Source organism: Manis javanica, chromosome 11, assembly GCF_040802235.1.
Source record: "Manis javanica isolate MJ-LG chromosome 11, MJ_LKY, whole genome shotgun sequence".
NCBI classification, from domain to species: Eukaryota; Metazoa; Chordata; class Mammalia; order Pholidota; family Manidae; genus Manis; species Manis javanica.
Genome location: NC_133166.1, coordinates 24,896,040 through 24,916,546, shown reverse-complemented (window position 1 = coordinate 24,916,546; position 20,507 = coordinate 24,896,040). Strand labels below are relative to the sequence as shown.

General features: G+C 36.9%; 1 protein-coding gene and 1 pseudogene across 1 annotated transcript; one reads left to right on the top strand and one right to left on the bottom strand.

Moving 5' to 3' along the window:
• Positions 1-699: 699 nt before the first annotated feature.
• On the top strand, positions 700-1,644 carry LOC108389585 (olfactory receptor 52K1-like). The gene has a single exon (XM_017648037.3). It carries the CDS (start codon positions 700-702, stop codon positions 1,642-1,644), a length of 945 nt encoding a protein of 314 aa, XP_017503526.3.
• Positions 1,645-13,619: 11,975 nt separating this feature from the next.
• On the bottom strand, positions 13,620-14,569 carry LOC108383664 (olfactory receptor 52A1-like; annotated as a pseudogene).
• Between the last annotated feature and the right edge of the window lie 5,938 nt (positions 14,570-20,507).

Sequence of the window (20,507 nt, the reverse complement as noted above, 5' to 3'; positions counted from 1 at the left end):
ATATACATATAGAGAAGACTATTATTTCAACTTCCCTTTTACCCATTCCCCAACCACACTTTATTGAAAATCTGAAACTTTGACACTAAAGTATTGTCTACTAAGGCATTTTGGATTCCACATCTGTCAACCAAAATATCAGATATTTCTTGAGAATAACATCATGCTTTTCAGTTGTAAGAGCAGCAGATTTCTTAGGTCTTGTCAAAATAATGCCAAGAAGAACCCAACATACCAAGGCCAATCTCACAAACTGAGAGCCTGGGATGATGAAATTCTTCCTTCATCTTGAATGAAAACCTTGCTTTCTAGCTTGTCCTAATCCCGTTTTTTGCCTGTAATGTTCAAAATGTTGGGCCTCCTGCCATCTTCTGTATCTGGGAAAAAATTTTACGGGGCAGCTCACATTGAAAAAGGATCAGAGCCACAGAAAAATCTAAACTATGGAGTTGACATGCTTGTATTGAGAATTTATCCTTGGAGACTGCTCTCCCTCTTGTACAGAAAAGTAGCCTAGGGTTATCTCCCACCTAACCCCAAGTAACTGAAGTATTCATTTGTTCATTAGTTTACATAATGTAAGTGTGACTATCACTCTAAACTACTATCATAGCTAGAATTGAGGTGCAAATGATGCAGTGATTTCAAAACGCCCCTTGTTTCTTTCTCTTTAGAATCATACCTTGAGGAGCCCAGGTTATGCCCTCCTGCAACAATTCCATTCCTCAGCCCTTGGTATTTGTCCTGGCTGGAATTCCTGGCCTGGAATCTTCCCATGGCTGGTTCTCAGTGCCTTTTTTTTTGGGATTTGTCATTACAGTCATTGGGAATTCCACCATCTTATACATCATCTGGGTAGAGAAGAGCCTTCATGAGCCCATGTTTCTCCTGCTGGCCTTGCTGTCAATTGTTGACGTGTCCCTGGTTAGCGTCACTGTGCCCCGCATGCTGAGTATATTCTGGATGAATGCCAAAGAAATTAGCTTCAACGCCTGCCTTACACAGATGTTTTTCATCCCTTCCTTTTATGTCATGGAGTCTGGGATCCTCCTGGCCATGGCTTTTGACAGATTTGTGGCAATCTGGCATCCTCTGAGATATGCAACCATCCTTGCCAACACCATGCTTGTGAAGATGGCACTGGCTGTCCTGGCAAGAGCGGTGACCGTGCTCACCCCAGCACCCATCCTGGCGAAAAGACTGGAAAACTTCCAGACTCACATCATTGCTTACTCTTACTGTGCCTACATGGCCGTAGTGCAGATAGCCTGTGGAGACATCTCTGACCACATTGTCTATGGCCTCATGGTCATTGTAGCATCCGTGGGGTTTGATCTGTTTTTTATCATTCTGTCCTATGGGCTGATCCTTGGTGCTGTCTTTCGGATACCCTCTTGGGAAGCACGGGGCAAAGCTTTCAGCACATGTAGCTCTCATCTTTGCGTTATTGCTCTCTTTTATTCTCCTGTGGTCTTCTCTGTCCTGGCCCAGATTTTAGGCTACCATATGGCTCCCCATCTACAGATTATCATTGATAATCTCTACTTCCTTGTACCTCCAATGGTCAACCCCTTGATTTATGGGGCCCGGACCAAACAAATGAGGAAGTGGGTGCTGCGGATCCTCCACTGTCACGGAGAATGAGGTTGATACTTGAGGTTGACAGGAGACCTGTCATATGGAATTGAAAATCATGTTAGGCTGGAGGTACAGGTAATTCCTGCCAGATCTGGGGCCTCATGGGGAAAGAAATAACCAGACAACAGAAGGGTTCAGGCAGTGTGGGAATGTAATTGGGGCATGTTCTTTCCATCAGAATGTAGTTGTTATGAAACCCTCATGACCAGAACCCACCCCAAAGCTTATGCAAGTAATAAAATTGGAGAACATTTCATTGTTAACTGTATTGTTTAATCGCAGCACATAACATAAATTGGAAGCATTTTTTTCAAATGAAGTAAAAATTCATTTAGGCATATATTCTTAAGAATGATGTGCAAAAATAGGTACCCAAAGATTTTTGTTGATTTAATTTTTCTTTCATACTTATGTTTCATATATTTCATCGATACAAATTATATATCATGGAAAATAATCCTAATGGAAATAAACATTTATAAGTATCCATGATCTATTCATAGTAGTTGCAGGGTCTTAAACTTATGGAAAGGTATAAAGAAGAGTTCATTTTTGATGGTAGAGTGGCAAGATCACATGACAGAAGAGTATGTGATATGGAAGATACAAGTATAACCATGCCTGGAAAATAGAATTTGCCAAAGCCAACTTTCTTTCACTTCTATCATAAGTGATTCTTCAGTGTCTACCTCCTCTCCAAAGTTCTCTATCATTTCTCACCAATAATTATTTTCCAGGGGTACTACCCACATTATGTACTAGATATGATTAGAAAAATATCATAGCAGCTCTCAAACATACAGTCTATTCTTAATTTTGTGAATTAGGTTTTTCTCTAGAGATTACAAGGTAGCCAAAACACCTTGGCAAACATATACAGAGATTTATAGATATTCACAGGAGTCAGAAAACACAGCACACATCTCTTCCTTTCTAAAACAACATGCCATATTCTGTCCAACAGCAGTTTCTTCCCATAACTGAAGAGGTTAGCTTCTCTTTTGGTCTCTGCTCCCCTGTGAAAAGACCCTTAATCCATTCCAGATACTGCTCCAGTAAAAAGGTAGATTTGTTACAGGTATAGAAGGATAAGTCATATAAAGGAAAGTACTCAGATATATTCAATAATTAAATATCTCAGTAACCATTCATTTATCAGTTCACATCCCCTATTGAAAATAATTACAGCCACAGATGGCATCTGCCAATAATAACATTCTTTGGAATGTGATGTCTTAACACCCTATATGCAGTGAATGGTTAGTGTTGTTACTTCAAGTTAATACAAATAAATTTATTGCTGACAATTGTTCCTTATAACTCTGATTCAACCCTGCCAGTGGTACTTAGGTCTGCTGTGATGTTCTTAATTTGCCACATGAAGACTGTCCATTCTTACAGAGGATCATTCACACACTATCTGAAAATCTCCATTGATAGAGAACTTTTTTTCACAAAAATGTATTTTTATTTTGAAAGCAGTGTTGTTTTAGAGTTCTTAGCAATAGCTAGATAAAGCTTACCTTCTTTGTTCATCCACTCCAGAAAAAGATAAAATCTGATGGCAACAAAAGAAATATATTTTATCTAGCACATCCTTCTTCTAACTAAAGAGTTACCATAACCTTCAAATTCTGTTTTCATAATGCAATAGTTCTAAGTTGTTTAATAATCTAATCTTAGTTGCTTTCAATTAAAGAAACAAACACAAATATGTTTAATTTGTAGTGGACTCACAAAGCTTTCCACCCAAAAGGGAAGAAATGACATTGGTACTTTTTTAGTATGAATTAGATTCAGGACTAAATTATTCCATTAATTCTCATTCAGAATTATAGGAGTTGTGGGGTTTTTTTAGTCAGATAATGAAATTAGAGCATAAGCATTAAAACAACTTGTTCAAGGCCACATCTAATAAGTGGAAGAGCTCTGACTATATCTCAGATATGCAGTATTTAAAAACCTTTGATCTTTGGGCTATACCAACTGTCCTTCCTGCATATATTATTACTTAGCTGTAGTGTGTCTTGTATCAAGTGCAGCTGGCATATAAAGTGCCTTGATCAGACTAATATCATAAACCATGCACAATGCTATATTAATCTTTGAATATCTGGGAGCCATGAAATTTGAATCTCAAGCAGCTTGAAATCAACTAGACAGGGAAGTAAATTTTCAAAGCATACATAATATAAGAATACAAACATACATTGAAGAGTATCTGGAAAGATGGCAGTGTGAGAGGAGAGACAGAGGCTTCCTCCTAAAACTGGATACAATTAGAAAATAGAGTTGGTGCAACTAATCCTGAGAGAGCAACAGGAAAGAGGATGGCATTGGACTGCACACACCTGGAGAAAAGAGCAGACCTCAGCGAATGGGGTAACGTAAAAGAGCTGTGGCTCCGCAGGACCCGAGCCCTACCCCCACCCCAGATCACCAGCTGGAAGAAGAGAAATGGAGCAGGGAGGGAGTGAAAGGCTTGGGACTGCTGAATACCTAGCTCCGGAGTTCTGCTCTGGGAGCACAGACCTAAATTTCATGGTGCTTTCATAAGACTTGCATGACTATCAGATTGGAAAGTTAATACAGGTAGAATTCCTGGGGAGACTGGGATTCCAGCTGCTTGTGGAAAGCAGGGATTCATACCCAGCTGCTCTGGGACAGAAACTTATACCTGTGTGCCTGGCCCACTGGCTCAAGCAGTGAGACAGGCACAGCAGCTGGGAAGCAGGGAACATCTCTGTCCTCCCCAAAGGCATCATCAGTATGGCTCCCCTGCGACCCCCGACATTGCTTCAGGGGCTGAGCAGCTCCACAGACTACAGCTTCTGGACACTAGAGGGCACCATATACAAAAATGAAATGCCAAAGAAACCTTGTCCAGAGTAAAATTATTAATAGAACTCCCTAGAAAGATTAAAATGATATGGACCTCATGACTCTCCCTGAAAGGGAGTTCAAAATAAAAATCATCAACATTCTAATGGAGGTACAGAAAGACATCCAAGAACTCAGGAACAAATTCAGGTTGGAGATCCAAAAATTGAAGAGCATGATGGAGGTACTAAAAGCAGGTTGGATACAGTGGAGACAATAAATGAAGTAGAAACTAGAGAAGAGGAATACAAAGAAAATGAGGCACAGAGAGAATAAAGGATCTCTAAAAATGAAAGAATATTGAGAGAACTGTGTGACCAATCCAAGCAGAACAATATTCACATTATAGGGATACCAGAAGAAGAAGAGAGAGAGAAAGGGATAGAAAGTGTCTTTGAGGAGGTAATTGCTGAAAACTTCCCCAATCTGGGGAAGGAGATAGTCTCTCAGGCCATGGATATCCACAGACCTCCCAACACAAAGGAACCAACAAAGACAACACCAAGACACATAGTGATTGAAATGGGAAAGATCGAGGATAAGGACAGACTGTTAAAAGAAGCCAGAGACAGAAATAAGATCACATACAAAGGAAAGCCCATCAGGCTAACATCAGACTTCTCAGCAGAAACCTTACAGGCCAGAAGGGAGTGGCATGATGTATTTAATGCCATGCAGCAGAAGGGCCTGGAACCAAGATTACTTTATCCAGCAAGAATATCATTTAAAAATGAAGGAGGGATTAAACAATTTCCAGATAAGCAAAACATGAGAGAGTTTACCTCCCACAAACAATCTCTATAGTCCATTTTGGAGCTACTGCTATAGATGGAAGTGTCCCTAGGGTTGGATAGCTGTCACCAGAGGTAGTAAAACCATGGTAGGGAGGATGGAGCAGCTGAATGCGAGGAAAACGCAAAATTAAATTCACTATCCACAAAGTCAATCAAGGAATAGACAAATAGAATTTGATACCTAATATATAAAAAATGAAGGAGGAAGAAAAAGGAGGAGAAATAGAAAAGAACCTTTGGATTGTGTTTGTAACAGCATACTAAGTGAGTTAAGTTAGACTCCTAGATAGTAAGGAAATTAACCTGGAACCTTTTTGTAACCACGAATCTAAAGCCTGAAATGGCAGTAAGTACATACCTATCAATAATCACCCTAAATGTAAATGGACTGAATGCACCAATCAAAAGACATAAGTCACTGAATGGATAAAAAAACAAGATCTGTCTATATGCTGCTTACAAGAGACTCCCCTTAAACCCAAAGACATGCACAGACTAAAAGTCAAGGGATGGAAAAAGATATTTCATGCAAACAATAGGGAGAAAAAAGCAGGTGTTGCAGTACTAGTATCAGACAAAATAGACTTCAAAACAAAGAAAGTCACAAGAGATAAAGAAGGACATTACATAATGATAAAGGGCTCAGTCTAAAAAGAGGATATAACCATTATAAATGTATATGCACCCAACACAGGAGCACTAGCATATGTGAAACAAATACTAACAGATCTAAAGGAGGAAATAGAATGCAATGCATTCATTTTAGGAAACTTCAACACACCATTCACTCCGAAGGACAGATCCACCAGACAGAAAATAAGTAAGGACACAGAAGCACTGAACAGCACACTAGAACAGATGGACCTAATACACATCTATAGAACTCTACACTCAAAAGCAACAAGATACAAATTCTTCTCAAGTGCACATGGAACATTCTCCAGAATAGACCACATACTAGGCCACAAAAAGAGCCTCAGTAAATTCCAAAAGATTGAAATCCTACTAACCAACTTTTCAGAGCACAAAGGTATAAAACTAGAAATAAATTGTACAAAGAAAGCAAAAAAGCTCACAAATACATGGAGGCTTAACAACACACTCCTAAATAGTCAATGGATCAATGACCAAATTAAAATAGAGATCCAGCAATATATGGAAATAAATGACAACAACAACACAAAGCCCCAACTTCTGTGGGATACAGCAAAAGCAGTCTTAAGAGAAAAGTATATAGCAATCCAGGCATACTTAAAGAAGGAAGAACAAACCCAAATGAATAGTCTAATGTCACAATTATAAAAATTGGAAAAAGAAGAACAAATGAGGCCTGAAGTCAGCAGAAGGATGGACATAATAAAGATCAGAGGAGAAATAAATAAAATTGAGAAGAATAAAACAACAGAAAAAAATCAATGAAACCAAGAGCTGGTTCTTTGAGAAAATAAATGAAATAGATAAGCCTCTAGCCAGATTTATTAAAAGAAAATGAGAATCAACACACATCAACAGAATCAGAAATGAGAAAGGAAACATCATGATGGACCCAACAGAAATACAAAGAATTCTTAGAGACAACTATGAAAACCTAAATGCTAAGAAGCTGGAAAACCTAGAAGAAATGGACAACTTCCTAGAAAAATACAACCTTCCAAGACTGACCAAGGAAGAAACAGAAAATCTAAACAGACCAATTACCAGCAAAGAAATTGAAGCAGTAATCAAAAAACTACCCGAGGAAAAAAACCCCAGGCCAGATGGATTTACCTCGGAATTTTATCAGACATACAGAGAAGACACAATACCCATTCTCCTTAAAGTTTTCCAAAAGATAGAAGAGGAGGGAATACTCCCAAACTCATTCCATGAAGCCAACATCACCCTAATATGAAAACCAGGCAAAGACCCCACCAAAAAAGAAAACTACAGACCAATATCCCTGATGAATGTAGATGCAAAAATACTCAACAAAATATTAGCAAACCGAATTAAAAAATACATCAAAAGGATCATACACCATGACCAAGTGGGATTCATCCCAGGGATGCAAGGATGGTACAAAGTCCGAAAATCCATCATCATCCACCACATCAACAAAAGGAAGGACAAAAACCACACGATCATCTCCATAGATGCTGAAAAAGCATTCGACAAAATTCAACATCCATTCATGATAAAAACTATCAACAAAATGGGTATAGAGGGCAAGTGCCTCAACATAATAAAGGCCATGTATGATAAACTCACAGCTAACATCATACTGAACAGCGAGAAGCTGAAAGCTTTTCCTCTGAGATCGGGAAAAAGACAGGGATGCTCACTCTCCCCACTGTTATTCAACATAGTACTGGAGGTCCTAGCCACTGCAATCAGACAAAACAAAGAAATACAAGGAATCCAAATTGGTAAAGAAGACGTCAAACTGTCACTATTTGCAGATGACATGATAGCTGTACATGAAAAAACCTAAGGACTCCACTCCAAAACTACTAGAATATCAGAATACAGCAAAGTTGCAGAATACAAAATTAACACACAGAAATCTGTGGCTTTCCTATATACTAACAATGAACTAATGGAAAGAGAAATCAGGAAAACAATTCTATTCACAATTGTATCAAAAAGAATAAAATACTTAGGAATAATCCTTACCAAGGAAATGAAAGGCCTATACCCTGAAAACTGTAAGACAGTCTTAAGAGAAATTACAGAGGACACTAACAAATGGAAACTCATCCCATGCTCGTGGCTGGGAAGAATTAATATTGTCAAAATGGCCATCTTTCCCAAAGCAATATACAGATTTGATGCAATCCCTATCAAATTACCAGCAACATTCTTCAACGAACTAGAACAAATAGTTCAAAAATTCATATGGAAACATCAAAGACCCCAAATAGCCAAAGAAATCCTGGAAAGGAAGAATAAAGTGGGGGCGATCTCGCTCCCCAACTTCAAGCTCTACTGCAAAGCCATAGTAATCAAGACAGTTTGGTATTGGCACAAAACAGAGCCACATACCAGTGGAACAGAATAGAGACCCAAGATATTAACCTAAACATTTATGGTCAATTAAAATATGATAAAGGAGCCATAGGCATACAATGGGGAAATGACAGTCTCTTCAAAAGATGGTGCTGGCAAAACTGGACAGCTACATGTAAGAGAATGAAACTGGATCACTGTCTAATTTCATACCCAAAGGAAATTCAAAATGGATCAAAGACCTGAATGTAAGTCATGAAACCATAAAACTCTTAGAAAAAAACATAGGCAAAAAATCTCTTGGACATAAACATTAACGACTTCTTCATGAACATATCTCCCCAGGCAAGGGAATCAAAAGCAAAAATGAACAAGTGGGACTATATCAAGCTGAAAAGCTTCTGTACAGCAAAGGACACCATCAATAGAACAAAGAGGTACCCTACAGTATGGGAGAATATATTTATAAATGACAGATCCAATAAAGGGTTGACATCCAAAATGTATAAAGAGCTCACACACCTCAACACACAAAAAGTAAATAATCCTAATTAAAAAATGGGCAGAGGAGCTGAACAGACAGTTCTCCAAAGAAGAAATTTAGATGTCCAACAGACACATGAAAAGATGCTCCACATCACTTGTCATCCGAAAAATGCAAATTAAAACCACCATGAGCTATCACCTCATGCCAGTAAGGATCGCCACCATCCAAAAGACAAACAACAACAAATGTTGTCAAGGTTGCGGAGAAAGGGGAACCCTCCTACACTGCTGGTGGGAATGTGGAAAGCTGTATGGAGGTTCCTCAAAAAGTTCAAAATAGATATACCATTTGACCCAGGAATTCCACTTCTAGGAATATACCTTAAGAATGCAGCACTCCAGTTTGAAAAAGACTGGTGCACCCCTATGTTTATCGCAGCACTATTTACAATAGCCAAGAAATGGAAGCAACCTAAATGTCCATCAGTAGATGAATGCATAAAGAAGATGTGGTACATATGCACAATGGAATATTACTCATCCATAAGAAAAAAACAGATCCTATCTTTTGCAACAACATGGATGGAGCTAGAGGGTATTATGCTCAGTGAAATAAGCCAGGCAGAGAAATAAAAGTACCAAATGATTTCACTCATCTGTGGAGTATAAGAACAAAGAAAAACTGAAGGAAAAAAACAGCGGGAAAACCACAGTACCCAAGAATGGACTAACAGTTACCAAAGGGAAAGGGACTGGGCAGGAGCGGTGGGAAGGGAGGGATAGGGGGTGCTTAGGGAGGGATGTGCAACACAGAGAAGAAAAGTAGTGAGTCTACAGCATCTTAATATGCTGATGGACAGTGATTGTAATGGGGTTTGTTGTGGGGCGGCCTTGGTGAAGGGGGGAGTCTAGTAACCATAATGTTTTTCATGTAATTATAGATTAATGATAATTAAATGAATAAAAAAAAAGAATCCAAGCATACAAAGCATACAAATAACTTCTGTTCTTTTTTAAAATGAAAACATGCACTGCCAGTGGAAATATAAATTTGTACAGTCACAATGGAAAACAATATGGAGGTTCCTCAAAAAATTAAAAGTAAAATGACCAGGTGATCCAGCAATCCAACTTCTGGGTATTTACCCAAAGGAAATGAAAAGAGTGTACTGAAGAGGTACCTTCATTCACATGTTCATTACTCACAATAGCCAAGATAAGGAAAAAACTAAGTGTCCATCAGTGGATTAATGGATACTATAAGATATGTACAATATAATGGAATATTATTTGGCCATGAGAGAGAAGGACATTTGGCCTTTGTGACAACCTGAATGGACTACCCGAGGGTGTTATGTTAATAGGAATAAATCAGAGAGAGGAAGATATATACTGTATGATCTCACTTATATGTGAAATCTAAAAAAGTCAAACTCATGGAAACAGAGAGTAGAATAGTAGTTACCAGGGACTGGGGGATGGAGGAAAGGCGGAAATATTGGTCAAAGAGTACAAACTTCAAGTTATAAGGTAAATAAATTCTGTGGGTCTAATTCACCCACATAACTAACTCAGTATAGTTAACAATACTGTATTATATACTTGAAAGTTTTGAAAGAATAGATCTCAAGTGTTCTCACAACAAAAAAAGAAATAGTAATTATGTGACATGGTGCAGGTGTTAGCAAATACTGTGGTAGTAATCATTTTGCAGTATATAGTGTACTGAATCAACATGTTGTACACCTTAAACTTACACAATGTTGTAGGTCAATTATATTCCAACAAAACTGGAAAATAAATAAATACAATGTAGAGTTAAATTAATCCTGCCTTGTTATGAACTAGGTGCTCAAGTCAGGTGAGACACAAATTTTTTCTCTAACTTGGGAATTTGATATGTGAACATCTATTAACACATAATATCTATGATTATAAAGATATGGACATTCACTGGGATTTTTACAGAATTTAACTTCAGGTTTCCCATAAAATTAATTTAAAGTAGAAGTTGTAAAGTGTCCATGTATTGAATATTTTATTTTATGATGTTTTAAATTTGTATTACTTTTAAAAATGGGTGTTCTTATTTCAATTCAGAACAACAAGCTGCATATTAAGAAGAGTGCAAAAAGAATATAAATTTTAATGTTGCAAGTTCTTCTTTAAAACACCAGACTTTTATAATGGAAGCAGTAACATCAAAAACAGCCATCTGCTGTTTTTCCAACAGCAGTAACATCTGCTCCTGTTTTTCCTTATCTGAAGTAGCTATCATAACAATTAGTTCATTGCATCTTATATTATATATTTTATTCCTATCCTTATTTTTAACAATTTTAATAATATATACTATCTTGCAAGCACCTTATTATTATTATTATGTACTATGCTTAAAATGCATTTTAAATTGCATTCATACAATAGTCATTTTAGGTAACTGCTATTATCCCAACTACAAAGATGAAGAAAATTAGGTTCAGATCATTTAAATATTTTTAGTTTTTTTTATAGCACACAGCTAATATAATATAAAATACATAGTAATGAAATAGATAATAAAGTCAAAAGTCTGATCTGTCTGTGTACAATATCCATGTTTTTAATCTTTTCACTATATTGTTCTCCTTGAGGATGCTTGGACATTATTTTCACCTTAGAGTCTTTCAGATGACATGGACAATATAGATACTGAGTTAAAATAAAAGTAATGAACTAATAAATGGAAAAATAAATGAACAGATCTCAGTCTTCTTTGGATCGAGATCAGACAGTGGCAGGAGGATTGAAAGTGTCCTTAACTAGCATTTTCCACTCTTCTATTTGAAGACAGCTACTTTATATCATTTGGAGATCTAATTCCTTTGATCTATCTGTTGTGTTTCTTTCTCTTAACAGCTTCTAGATAGAATTCCAGTCCCATAAGATATGCAGAATAATCTTACTACAAAATTACATTATTCTAGGCTAAAAATGTGATTCAATATGTCTTAGTATTTCTGGTGAAGACAGGCAGAATTATATAAAATCATATAAAAATGATCCTGTGAGCACTCTCTTATCTTCTTGGGAAACTAATAATATCCTCTCTCTCCTAGTAGAAAAGATTATAACCAAACTCAACTTTTCTTTGGATCAGGTAACCTGCAAAGTCACCAATTATTGGAAATCTGCTGTTTCCAAATGCTCTTCTAAACAGCTGGTGCTTTAATTTCAAATTCTAGCCATAAATCTCACACTGCCTGATACCCAATGCCAATGTGTTAATTCTCTTACAAGGCTGATTTCATCAGATATGGGGATTCTTTCCCTGGAACACAGTCCATGATGCACCCTGCAGTGTCCTGTGTCCTGTCTATGCCTCTGAGACATCATGAAGAAACTTAGAATATGCTTTGTCTATTTTTAGCATGTTTACCCAATAAAACATTTTCTTTACGCTTAGCTGCATTTTTTAAAAGACTGCTCATATACCCTCAACCTGGTCCATAAGTTGCCTGTAGACTGCCCCTGTTCATTCCAATTAATTCCCATGACTCTTTGTCAGAGACCATCCTTGGTGTGGAGCATGCTGTGTCCAAGAATGGAACATATGAGAAGTACTGGGAAGGTGATATTTCAGGAGTGACCATCAAACAATAAGAGATGAGAATTACTGGATAAATATGCCATGTTTCTAGCCCCTCACTGGGACAGTCTGAAGGTGTGTTTCTTGCTTTTTTTCCAAGTACCCCTACCAGGAAATGGCTCTGTTAATCCACAGCAGTAACCTGCTCAGTCATACCCACTATATGGGCTTTCTTCCCTTCACTGTTTTACTTGCTCATGCTCCTACAAACTTTTCTCTTAATTTTCCCAAATATACCACAACCTTAACATTCTTCTTTTGGTTTGCTTTTGGGAGAACCCTTAATAGAACACTCATGTCATACTCACTTGCTTATACATTGAGACCGTCATAGAGTAAATTTTAATCTCCCCTTCCTACACCAAGAAATAGTATGCCATTAATTTGACAATAGAAAAGAAGCTGTTCCATTGCTCTTATCAGAGAACTTGCTCAAATTAGTGGATTACATCTTGAAACTCTTCAGAGTATCTCCTAGTGACCTTTTGGGGGGAAAAAACTTCATAGTGTGTTGCAACACTACATAGGGAATGAATTACTTCCAAAGCTATCATAAGCAGTTCTATCAAGGCAACTCTGAAAAGTTGAAATGTTCATTTATCCAGTAGAAGGACAATATTCATGCAGTTAAATAAAATCAGTTATCATATTGAGATATTAATACATAATTTCCTACTGCAAAATAATTCCTACATTTTGATCACTAATGAAGGCACAAATGAACCTGCTTCTCATGAATTAAGTGCAGTCTTTTGTTCATATCTTACTATGGCCTAAATAATACTAGGTTACCTTTGCTCAATATTTTTATATAATCACTATACTATGAACCTTTGATATCATGAATATGTCTTTGTCACTGTTACACATCTAAAGGATAAACTACCTCAGTACTGCAGAAAGACACAACAGATATGTAAACAAGGAAGGAAGAAGAAAACAAAGAATGATGAAAGGAAGGTAAAAAGAAAAGATAAAGGAAGAAATAAAAGGGGAGATGGAGGGATGATAGGAATTTGTGAGATAGATACATACTTTTTACCCAAGTTTTTCTCATATTCTGATTGCTCTTATTTTGGGAATATAAATGATTTAGGGGACATCATTATAATATAAAAATCTTACTAATATAGACTTGGAAACTCCTTGTTTCCAAGTTTCCATCTTAAACAGGTAAATATATATTTTCATGTCATATTATTTTGGGATCACTGATGGGTGGCAGGCTTCAGAATACAAACCTGTGCAGCTCTCCTGCAGATCTCCTTGGTCTTCACACCATAGACAATGGGATTCAGGGCAGGGGGAACAAGCAGATAGATGGTAGACAACAGGATATGGGCATAGGGTGATACATGTCCAAAACGGTGGCTGAAGAAGGAAAAAAAGGCAAGGATATAAAACTCCAGGAAGACAGCAATATGGGCAGTACAAGTGTTGAATGCTCTGAGTCGTGCCTCCTTCTGAGGGAGACGAAAAACAGCCTGAAAAATCAGAATGTAGGAGACGAAGACAAAGATCATGTCAAAACCTAAAATTGAAAAGCCACAAAGAGCCCATATGATCTGCTCATGTGGACATCTTCTGCAGCCAGCTTGACCACAGCCATGTGCTCGCAGTAGGAATGGACAATAACCACAGATTGGAATAGTTGCAGTCGTTTCAACAGAATTGGTAAAATCCCAACAAGCACTGTTGCCCGGATTACCACCATCAGTACCATCCGAAGTACAAACAGAGGTGTGAGGATGGATGTGTACCTCAAAGGATCACAGATGGCAACATAGCGGTCAAAGGCCATGGCCAACAGGATGCCAGATTCCATGCCCTGCAAGGCATGGATGAAGAAGAGCTGAGTAAGGCAAGCATCAAGGGACATGGAACAAGAGCCAAACCAGAAGATGGCCAGCATCTTTGGAGCAATGGCTACACAGAGACCTAGGTCAGTGGCTGCCAAAACTGCCAGGAAGATGTACATGGGTTGGTGAAGACTGCGTTCTGTAGAGATGATGATTAACAAGAAGATGTTCCCCAGCAGAGCCACCAGGCACACACCAAGAAAGGGAAACCCAATCCAAAACTTCACATGCTCAAGTCCAGGGATCCCAGTCAGGGTCACTGTCTTTGGGTTGAGATATGACATGTTGGTAGATCCCATCTGGCTGGTTAATCCTCTTTTTCCCCTGGTTTTGATGCCTATTCATAGAAAAATTGTGGATGAGAAGGAAGAAGGGAATTATTGTCATCTCTTTCAGGACATGAAAACATGGATGGAAACATGACCAGATGACTTTGATTCTTTGGAAATCAATTTAAATCAGTTTCAGAACAGAATTCTTAGATGATTTTCCCAGAGTCATTGTAGATGTTTGTGGATGTGAAAGATGAATCTCATATTTATCATCTAGAAATTGTAGAAATGAAAATATGATTATGAGAGCATTGATCTTGTTAGTTTTTTAAATGTTCTCAGTGCCACAGATGACAACATTGACATTTTTGTCTATATCCACTTCCAAACTCCAGACACATTTCAGATTAGGTGAAATTCCTATTAACACTTTAAGTCCTAGAATATATCCTCAATCCTATAGTCTATTCCTGTAGCTTCTTTTCAAAGTTCAGAATCTGTGCATAGTGGGCAGCCTTCCCCAGTCTTCCTAGTCTTTCCTCTGGTTTAGGAAGTAAAATGGTGCCCAACAGATCTTAAGAATCGACTCTCAGATGGGGGAAATGAGGAGTTGTTCTTTCAGTAAATATTGGTTGTCTATGTGCAAACCCATTATCTAAGTTCTTGGAAGTAGTGTGGAGGTGGTGTTCTTTTATCAGTAGTGGCAGAGCTTATATGAGTCACTGAAATAATTCTGGCCTGTTAGCCTTCAAAGTGGTTGTGTAAACAGAATGCGGAGGAAGGTGATGTAAATACTCAAAGATCTTAAAGGAGTTAGAAAGTTGAAAAGATAGATAGGAAGCCAATTGAATAAAAAGCCACCATCAGTTAAGATATGATGATAACATACAAAAACTGGCCTGCTGGATAACCCCTACAGTTTAAATATTTGATCATATTAATGTTTCATATGCAAAAGGTCAAGTTTGGCTGTGGGCCACTCTACTGTTTTCGATGAGCTCAGTGTAACACAGGTGTTTTCTTTCATTTTACTATTATCAGTTGGCAGTGAAAATACTGCCTGAAACTTTTTATTATATTGTCCTGCTTTACACTCACCCCAAACTTCTGGTATTTTTATAATTTGCCTGTTCTCTTTCTATAGAAATCTACTCACTGAAGCTTAAGATAACTTTATATGCTCTTTTTTTTTTCTGTGTCATTAACCTTTCTACAAGCTTAAAATCACCCAAAGATTTAATTTTATCTTCCTCATAATTTTGTCATAGCCAAATACATCAAATAGGAAATAAAAAAGAGTCTTTCATAGTCAGTAGGAATATGCATATGAATATAATCAGAAAATCCCCAATATGGTAAAATACAAAATGCTTTAATAGTATATGGAGAGCAGGAGATCTTATTGTATGGCTTCTGTAGCTACTCATATCAATAAACTATGACCAAGGCAATAAAGAGATACAGATTAAGACAAATTTTGTGAAAGGAAATTCCCTTTGATACCCATATAAAGTTAGGAAAAGGAAGTGGTGGATTCCCTAAAACTGATGATGATTAATATGAATATATCTTGTTAAAGTGACATAAACAAAGGCAGAGCCTAAAAGAATTGTAAAAGACAATATATCTTAGATAATTATTTATGTTGCCTGACAATGTAAGGATAAAAGTAAAATTTAGCTCCATTCCCCCAATTATAGGTGATAATGAATTCATCATATTGCTTTTCTTTCTATATAGCATAGTATGTGTATTATAGAATATAAAATATTATATAACATATAAATATATATTAAAGAAAATGTATATGATAAATATGTGTTAATATAAAATGTTTATATATTTTTGTTTTACACAAATACATATAATATATATTGTTTTTATATGTTATATGTATATAATTATCTGTATATTATTATGTTTTGACATCTTAAAAACCTTTGTGGCTGAGAAGAGACTGCTGCTTCTTGGCTGATTTAGCCAATTCTCAGGGATGGAAAAGAGCCCAACTATTAACACACCTTTTATAAGCAAAATAATCAGTCCATGTCTCCTTTATCTGGCCCACGGACTCCAGGAGGCAATATTCTGCTGCCTTAATCATCCATGGCCGGGTACTAGAGACCACCCCAACAGCTCAAAGCCTACCAGAAGTATTCAAATTAGCCAGTCCTAAACTGTTCACCCTTCTCTGCCTCCCTTTCTTGTGAAAACCCCAGTAAAAGCCTTGGTTTTGATAAGGAAAATATTCAACACAGCCGTCAAGGTCAGCACACTGCATTTTTCCTCCAGTTGGCAAAGCACTTCCAGCTCCCTCCTCCCTCCTCCCTCCTCCGGGCTCCTCTCGTGCCCTGCGCATGCACGCTGAAATGACACATATCAAAATAATATAAAGTGCTCCCCTTGCTTGTGCTCAGGGCTCAGACCCTGGGAGATTACTCCCCTCTGAGCCCGCCGGTGTGAAATAAAACATCAACACTCCAAGAACTCCGAGTGCCGCTTGGTTCTTCCGTCAGCGATCCAGTCCAGGTTTTCCAGTATTTTCCATAACAGTTTAACCACCTAAGTTCCCCCAATCGACCTTCTCCTTGTCTTCTGCCTTCTGATCATCCTGGTGATTTTCCATATGGCCCTGCAAGACTGTGCTTCCTGTCACTAGGATATGTTGGTGTAACTTGTGTTTTCCTGAGCCTCTCCTCTGTTTCCTCTTATTGTTTCACCTGACTGATCATTTCATAAAAGAATTAAAAACAATTTATAAAGTCATGGGATAAGAATTTAGAAATATATCATCTAACGCTGGTTCTACTATTCACTTAGAATCTTGTTTAAATTCCTTAAGTTTACTCAACTACAAATGGTAATAATAATATTGCCACTTGACTCATGTAATTACTGGGAGGTCTAAGTTTATATATTATAGGTGTCAGTACAAAGTATGGAAGAGAGGAAGCATTCAATGTTGGGTAATTAGTATTTGTCAGAGCTTGTAGAGTACTTCTGTAAAGACAGAGACATTACTGCCGTCTTGAGGAAGTATAAAACAAAAACAGGAGTGAAAAAACTTTTTGGAGAAGTAATTGAATTAGAATTGAATTGAGAAGAAAAGAATTCTGGAGAAAGAATTAACATTAGATTTTAAATCTAATTTAAAAGCCATTAGATGGTGAATTTTCTGTAGTGAAATAACCTTCATTTTGATTCATAAATTTATGAAAGCAGATGAAATGATCATGATTACAAGAGAAAAATGACTTCCCAATGATGTGCCAACTTTGGTGGAATCAATAAATTTCACTTATTTAAGTGTATTTGGCCACTTCATCTGAGAAATAATCATTATATATATCCCTTATTATCCTCCTTTAAGGTCTTACTAGTAGGAAAACACATGAAAATGATAATCAGTTTTCTGAAAGACTTTAGATTAAAAATAACTTCTAAGACAGCAAAGGCATGCATTTTATGCAATTTTTTTTCTAAGGTGATCAAAAAATGTTCATTTATGGTTTCTGGGTGAACGAGATGGCAAAAGGAATAAGAAAATATCTTAAATGGAGGCAAGATAAAATGTAATGAACAAGAGAGAAAAATACAACATTTTCATGCCCCAGATAAAGAGAAGACAGTATTTCAGGGGATGGGGTATGAATCGTAGTGACAATGGCAACAAGACCAGATATCAAGGCTATTAAAAGGCAATAAAATGCTTCTTGACCTTCTATCCACATCTTACAAACTCTCCTGCTCAAACTGCACACACACACAAACACACACACACAACTTTCCAAACCAGACTATCTCTTCTTATATTTGATAAACCAAGCAATGCTAGAACTACTCTGTAATTAAACATTGGTAGAAGAGCCTAAAAACCTTGCCCTGCCCTAATTGAGATTTATCAGTACAGCGTTTTCTTCACCTGCAATTAAGAAGATGGTACTAGAATACCTTTGCATCTCTTTCCCCTCTAAATGACATTAATCTAGTCTTTCAGATTATTTGTAAAGACACTTGGGTCACAGAAGAAAAGGTGACATACCAAAGGAAAGTTTGTTGCTGAGAGGATTAAGATCTCATCTGATTCACTGTGTTTTCCACTTCCTCTTAACATTTGCTAGAATTAGAAATGCAATTCATACACAGGTACCAATTCATGGAGAAGAAACTCACGCAGAAAAACGGATAGCTAGAATGTAAGATTCAATGAATGCAACAGCTCTTCTCCTCCAGGGTTTGTATTTCGAAGGGTATTAAATAGCTAAGTGGCTCTCACCATCTGTCTTTAGCCATTGCTTTTCTTGTCCTTAGAGTCTGAGGTGATCCCAGGGCAATTTCCAGACTTGGCCCTAGAGAGCTCATTACACTTCTGAAACTCAGCCCTGTTTTAGTAGATGAAGGTATCCGTTGCCTGCAAGAGCATAACCAGAAAGCATCCAGTTACCTAATGAAAGCTGTTTCCAAGGGACGAGAACCTGAAAATACCAGATTATTGTTCATTTTCAGAGCCTAGAAATCTGAGATCATTTAGGAGTATGAGGAAAGAAAACTCTGGGAATGAAAAATTTATGACCTGAAAAGATGGAGGACAGTAATATAGTCCACTTTCTGGCCTATGGTCAGACGCGTAGCTTAAGGAAACAGAAAAGATGTTTATAAATATGTCACTACACCTGAAGTTCATTCATACAAGAACTACTGACATTATTATTACTACCATTATAACCACTGATAAATTTATTTGAAACCATTATAGCACTTTTCATTTTCAAACAAACAACCAAGAATTGCTAAAACTTTTTACCTCTTTAGTATCAAGAAAGATACTGCAGGCTTTCCCTGTTGCCTGGGCCAATTTGAGAGTTCATCTTTTCCCCTTTGTTTCATTTAGACACCACTTTCACCCGCTACATTGGTGAGGTTTATGAAGTTTTTCAGTGACTACTTGTGTAACTCTAATATCAGAGTAGTCTACAAGATTTCCAGGTAATGAAATCTTAGGGAATATTTCAAATATATCAAATATGAGGTTGGTGTTTTTATAACAGTTAATGTCGTACGTACTTTGCCATAGAATGTCATTACTATGAGCAAAATTATGTTGGAAAACTAATTTTCTTCTTCTTTACACCCAGAAACAGAGCTTGGTATATCATTTAATAGTATGGTGTTTGATAATCTAGTGTTTATTACACTTTAATCAATAACACTATTTAACTGAATCATTTAACTGAATTTACTAAGAGATAGAATAACACTATTATGTCATATAAATAAAATTTGCTAAGAGAGTAAAATGTTCTCATTGAAAAAAAAGTTGTAGGGGGGTAAATGTGTGAGGGGATGTATTAATTAACTTGATGGGGGAAATCCTTTCACAATGTATGCATATATCCAGTCATCGTATTGTGAACTTTAAATATCTTACAATTGAATTTGTCAATTATACATCTAAAAAGTTGGAAAAAAATGTAAAAACTTTTTTTAAAAAAAAGCTTTTAACTAGGCCTGAGTCAGCTCCCTGACTCTAGATATCAGGTGATATCTCAGTTATCTGTTCAATGACCAGACTTCTGGGATTGTGTAAGGAATCTGTGACTCAGAACAAAGTATCCTATATATTCAATATTCACTATAATTAAAAGGGATGGATAGAGTGTCTCTGTAGCTTTTGTTCCCTTATTTTTTCTCATGTTTTTCCTACCAGAACTGTCTGTGGTCAAGCAATTTCTCTACAAATTTGACTCTAAAGTTTATCACATTTGTCTTCCTTTCTACCCACCATTTTAAGCCTGATCTACAAATGGCTCAACTTCCTGTGTCCCTGTGATATCTCTGATCTCTTTAATTTTCTTTCATTTTTTTCTTTATCAGTTGCTTCATGGTCAGTTCCCCATCAATTGACTTCTCTTCTATATCTTTAAGTATTTACTTTTTATTTATTCCTTTTCCAAACAGATAAGCA

Bases quoted from the DNA above. Each gene is read 5' to 3' on its own strand.
- LOC108389585 (XM_017648037.3), top strand. From the start codon at position 700: ATGCCCTCCTGCAACAATTCCATTCCTCAGCCCTTGGTATTTGTCCTG.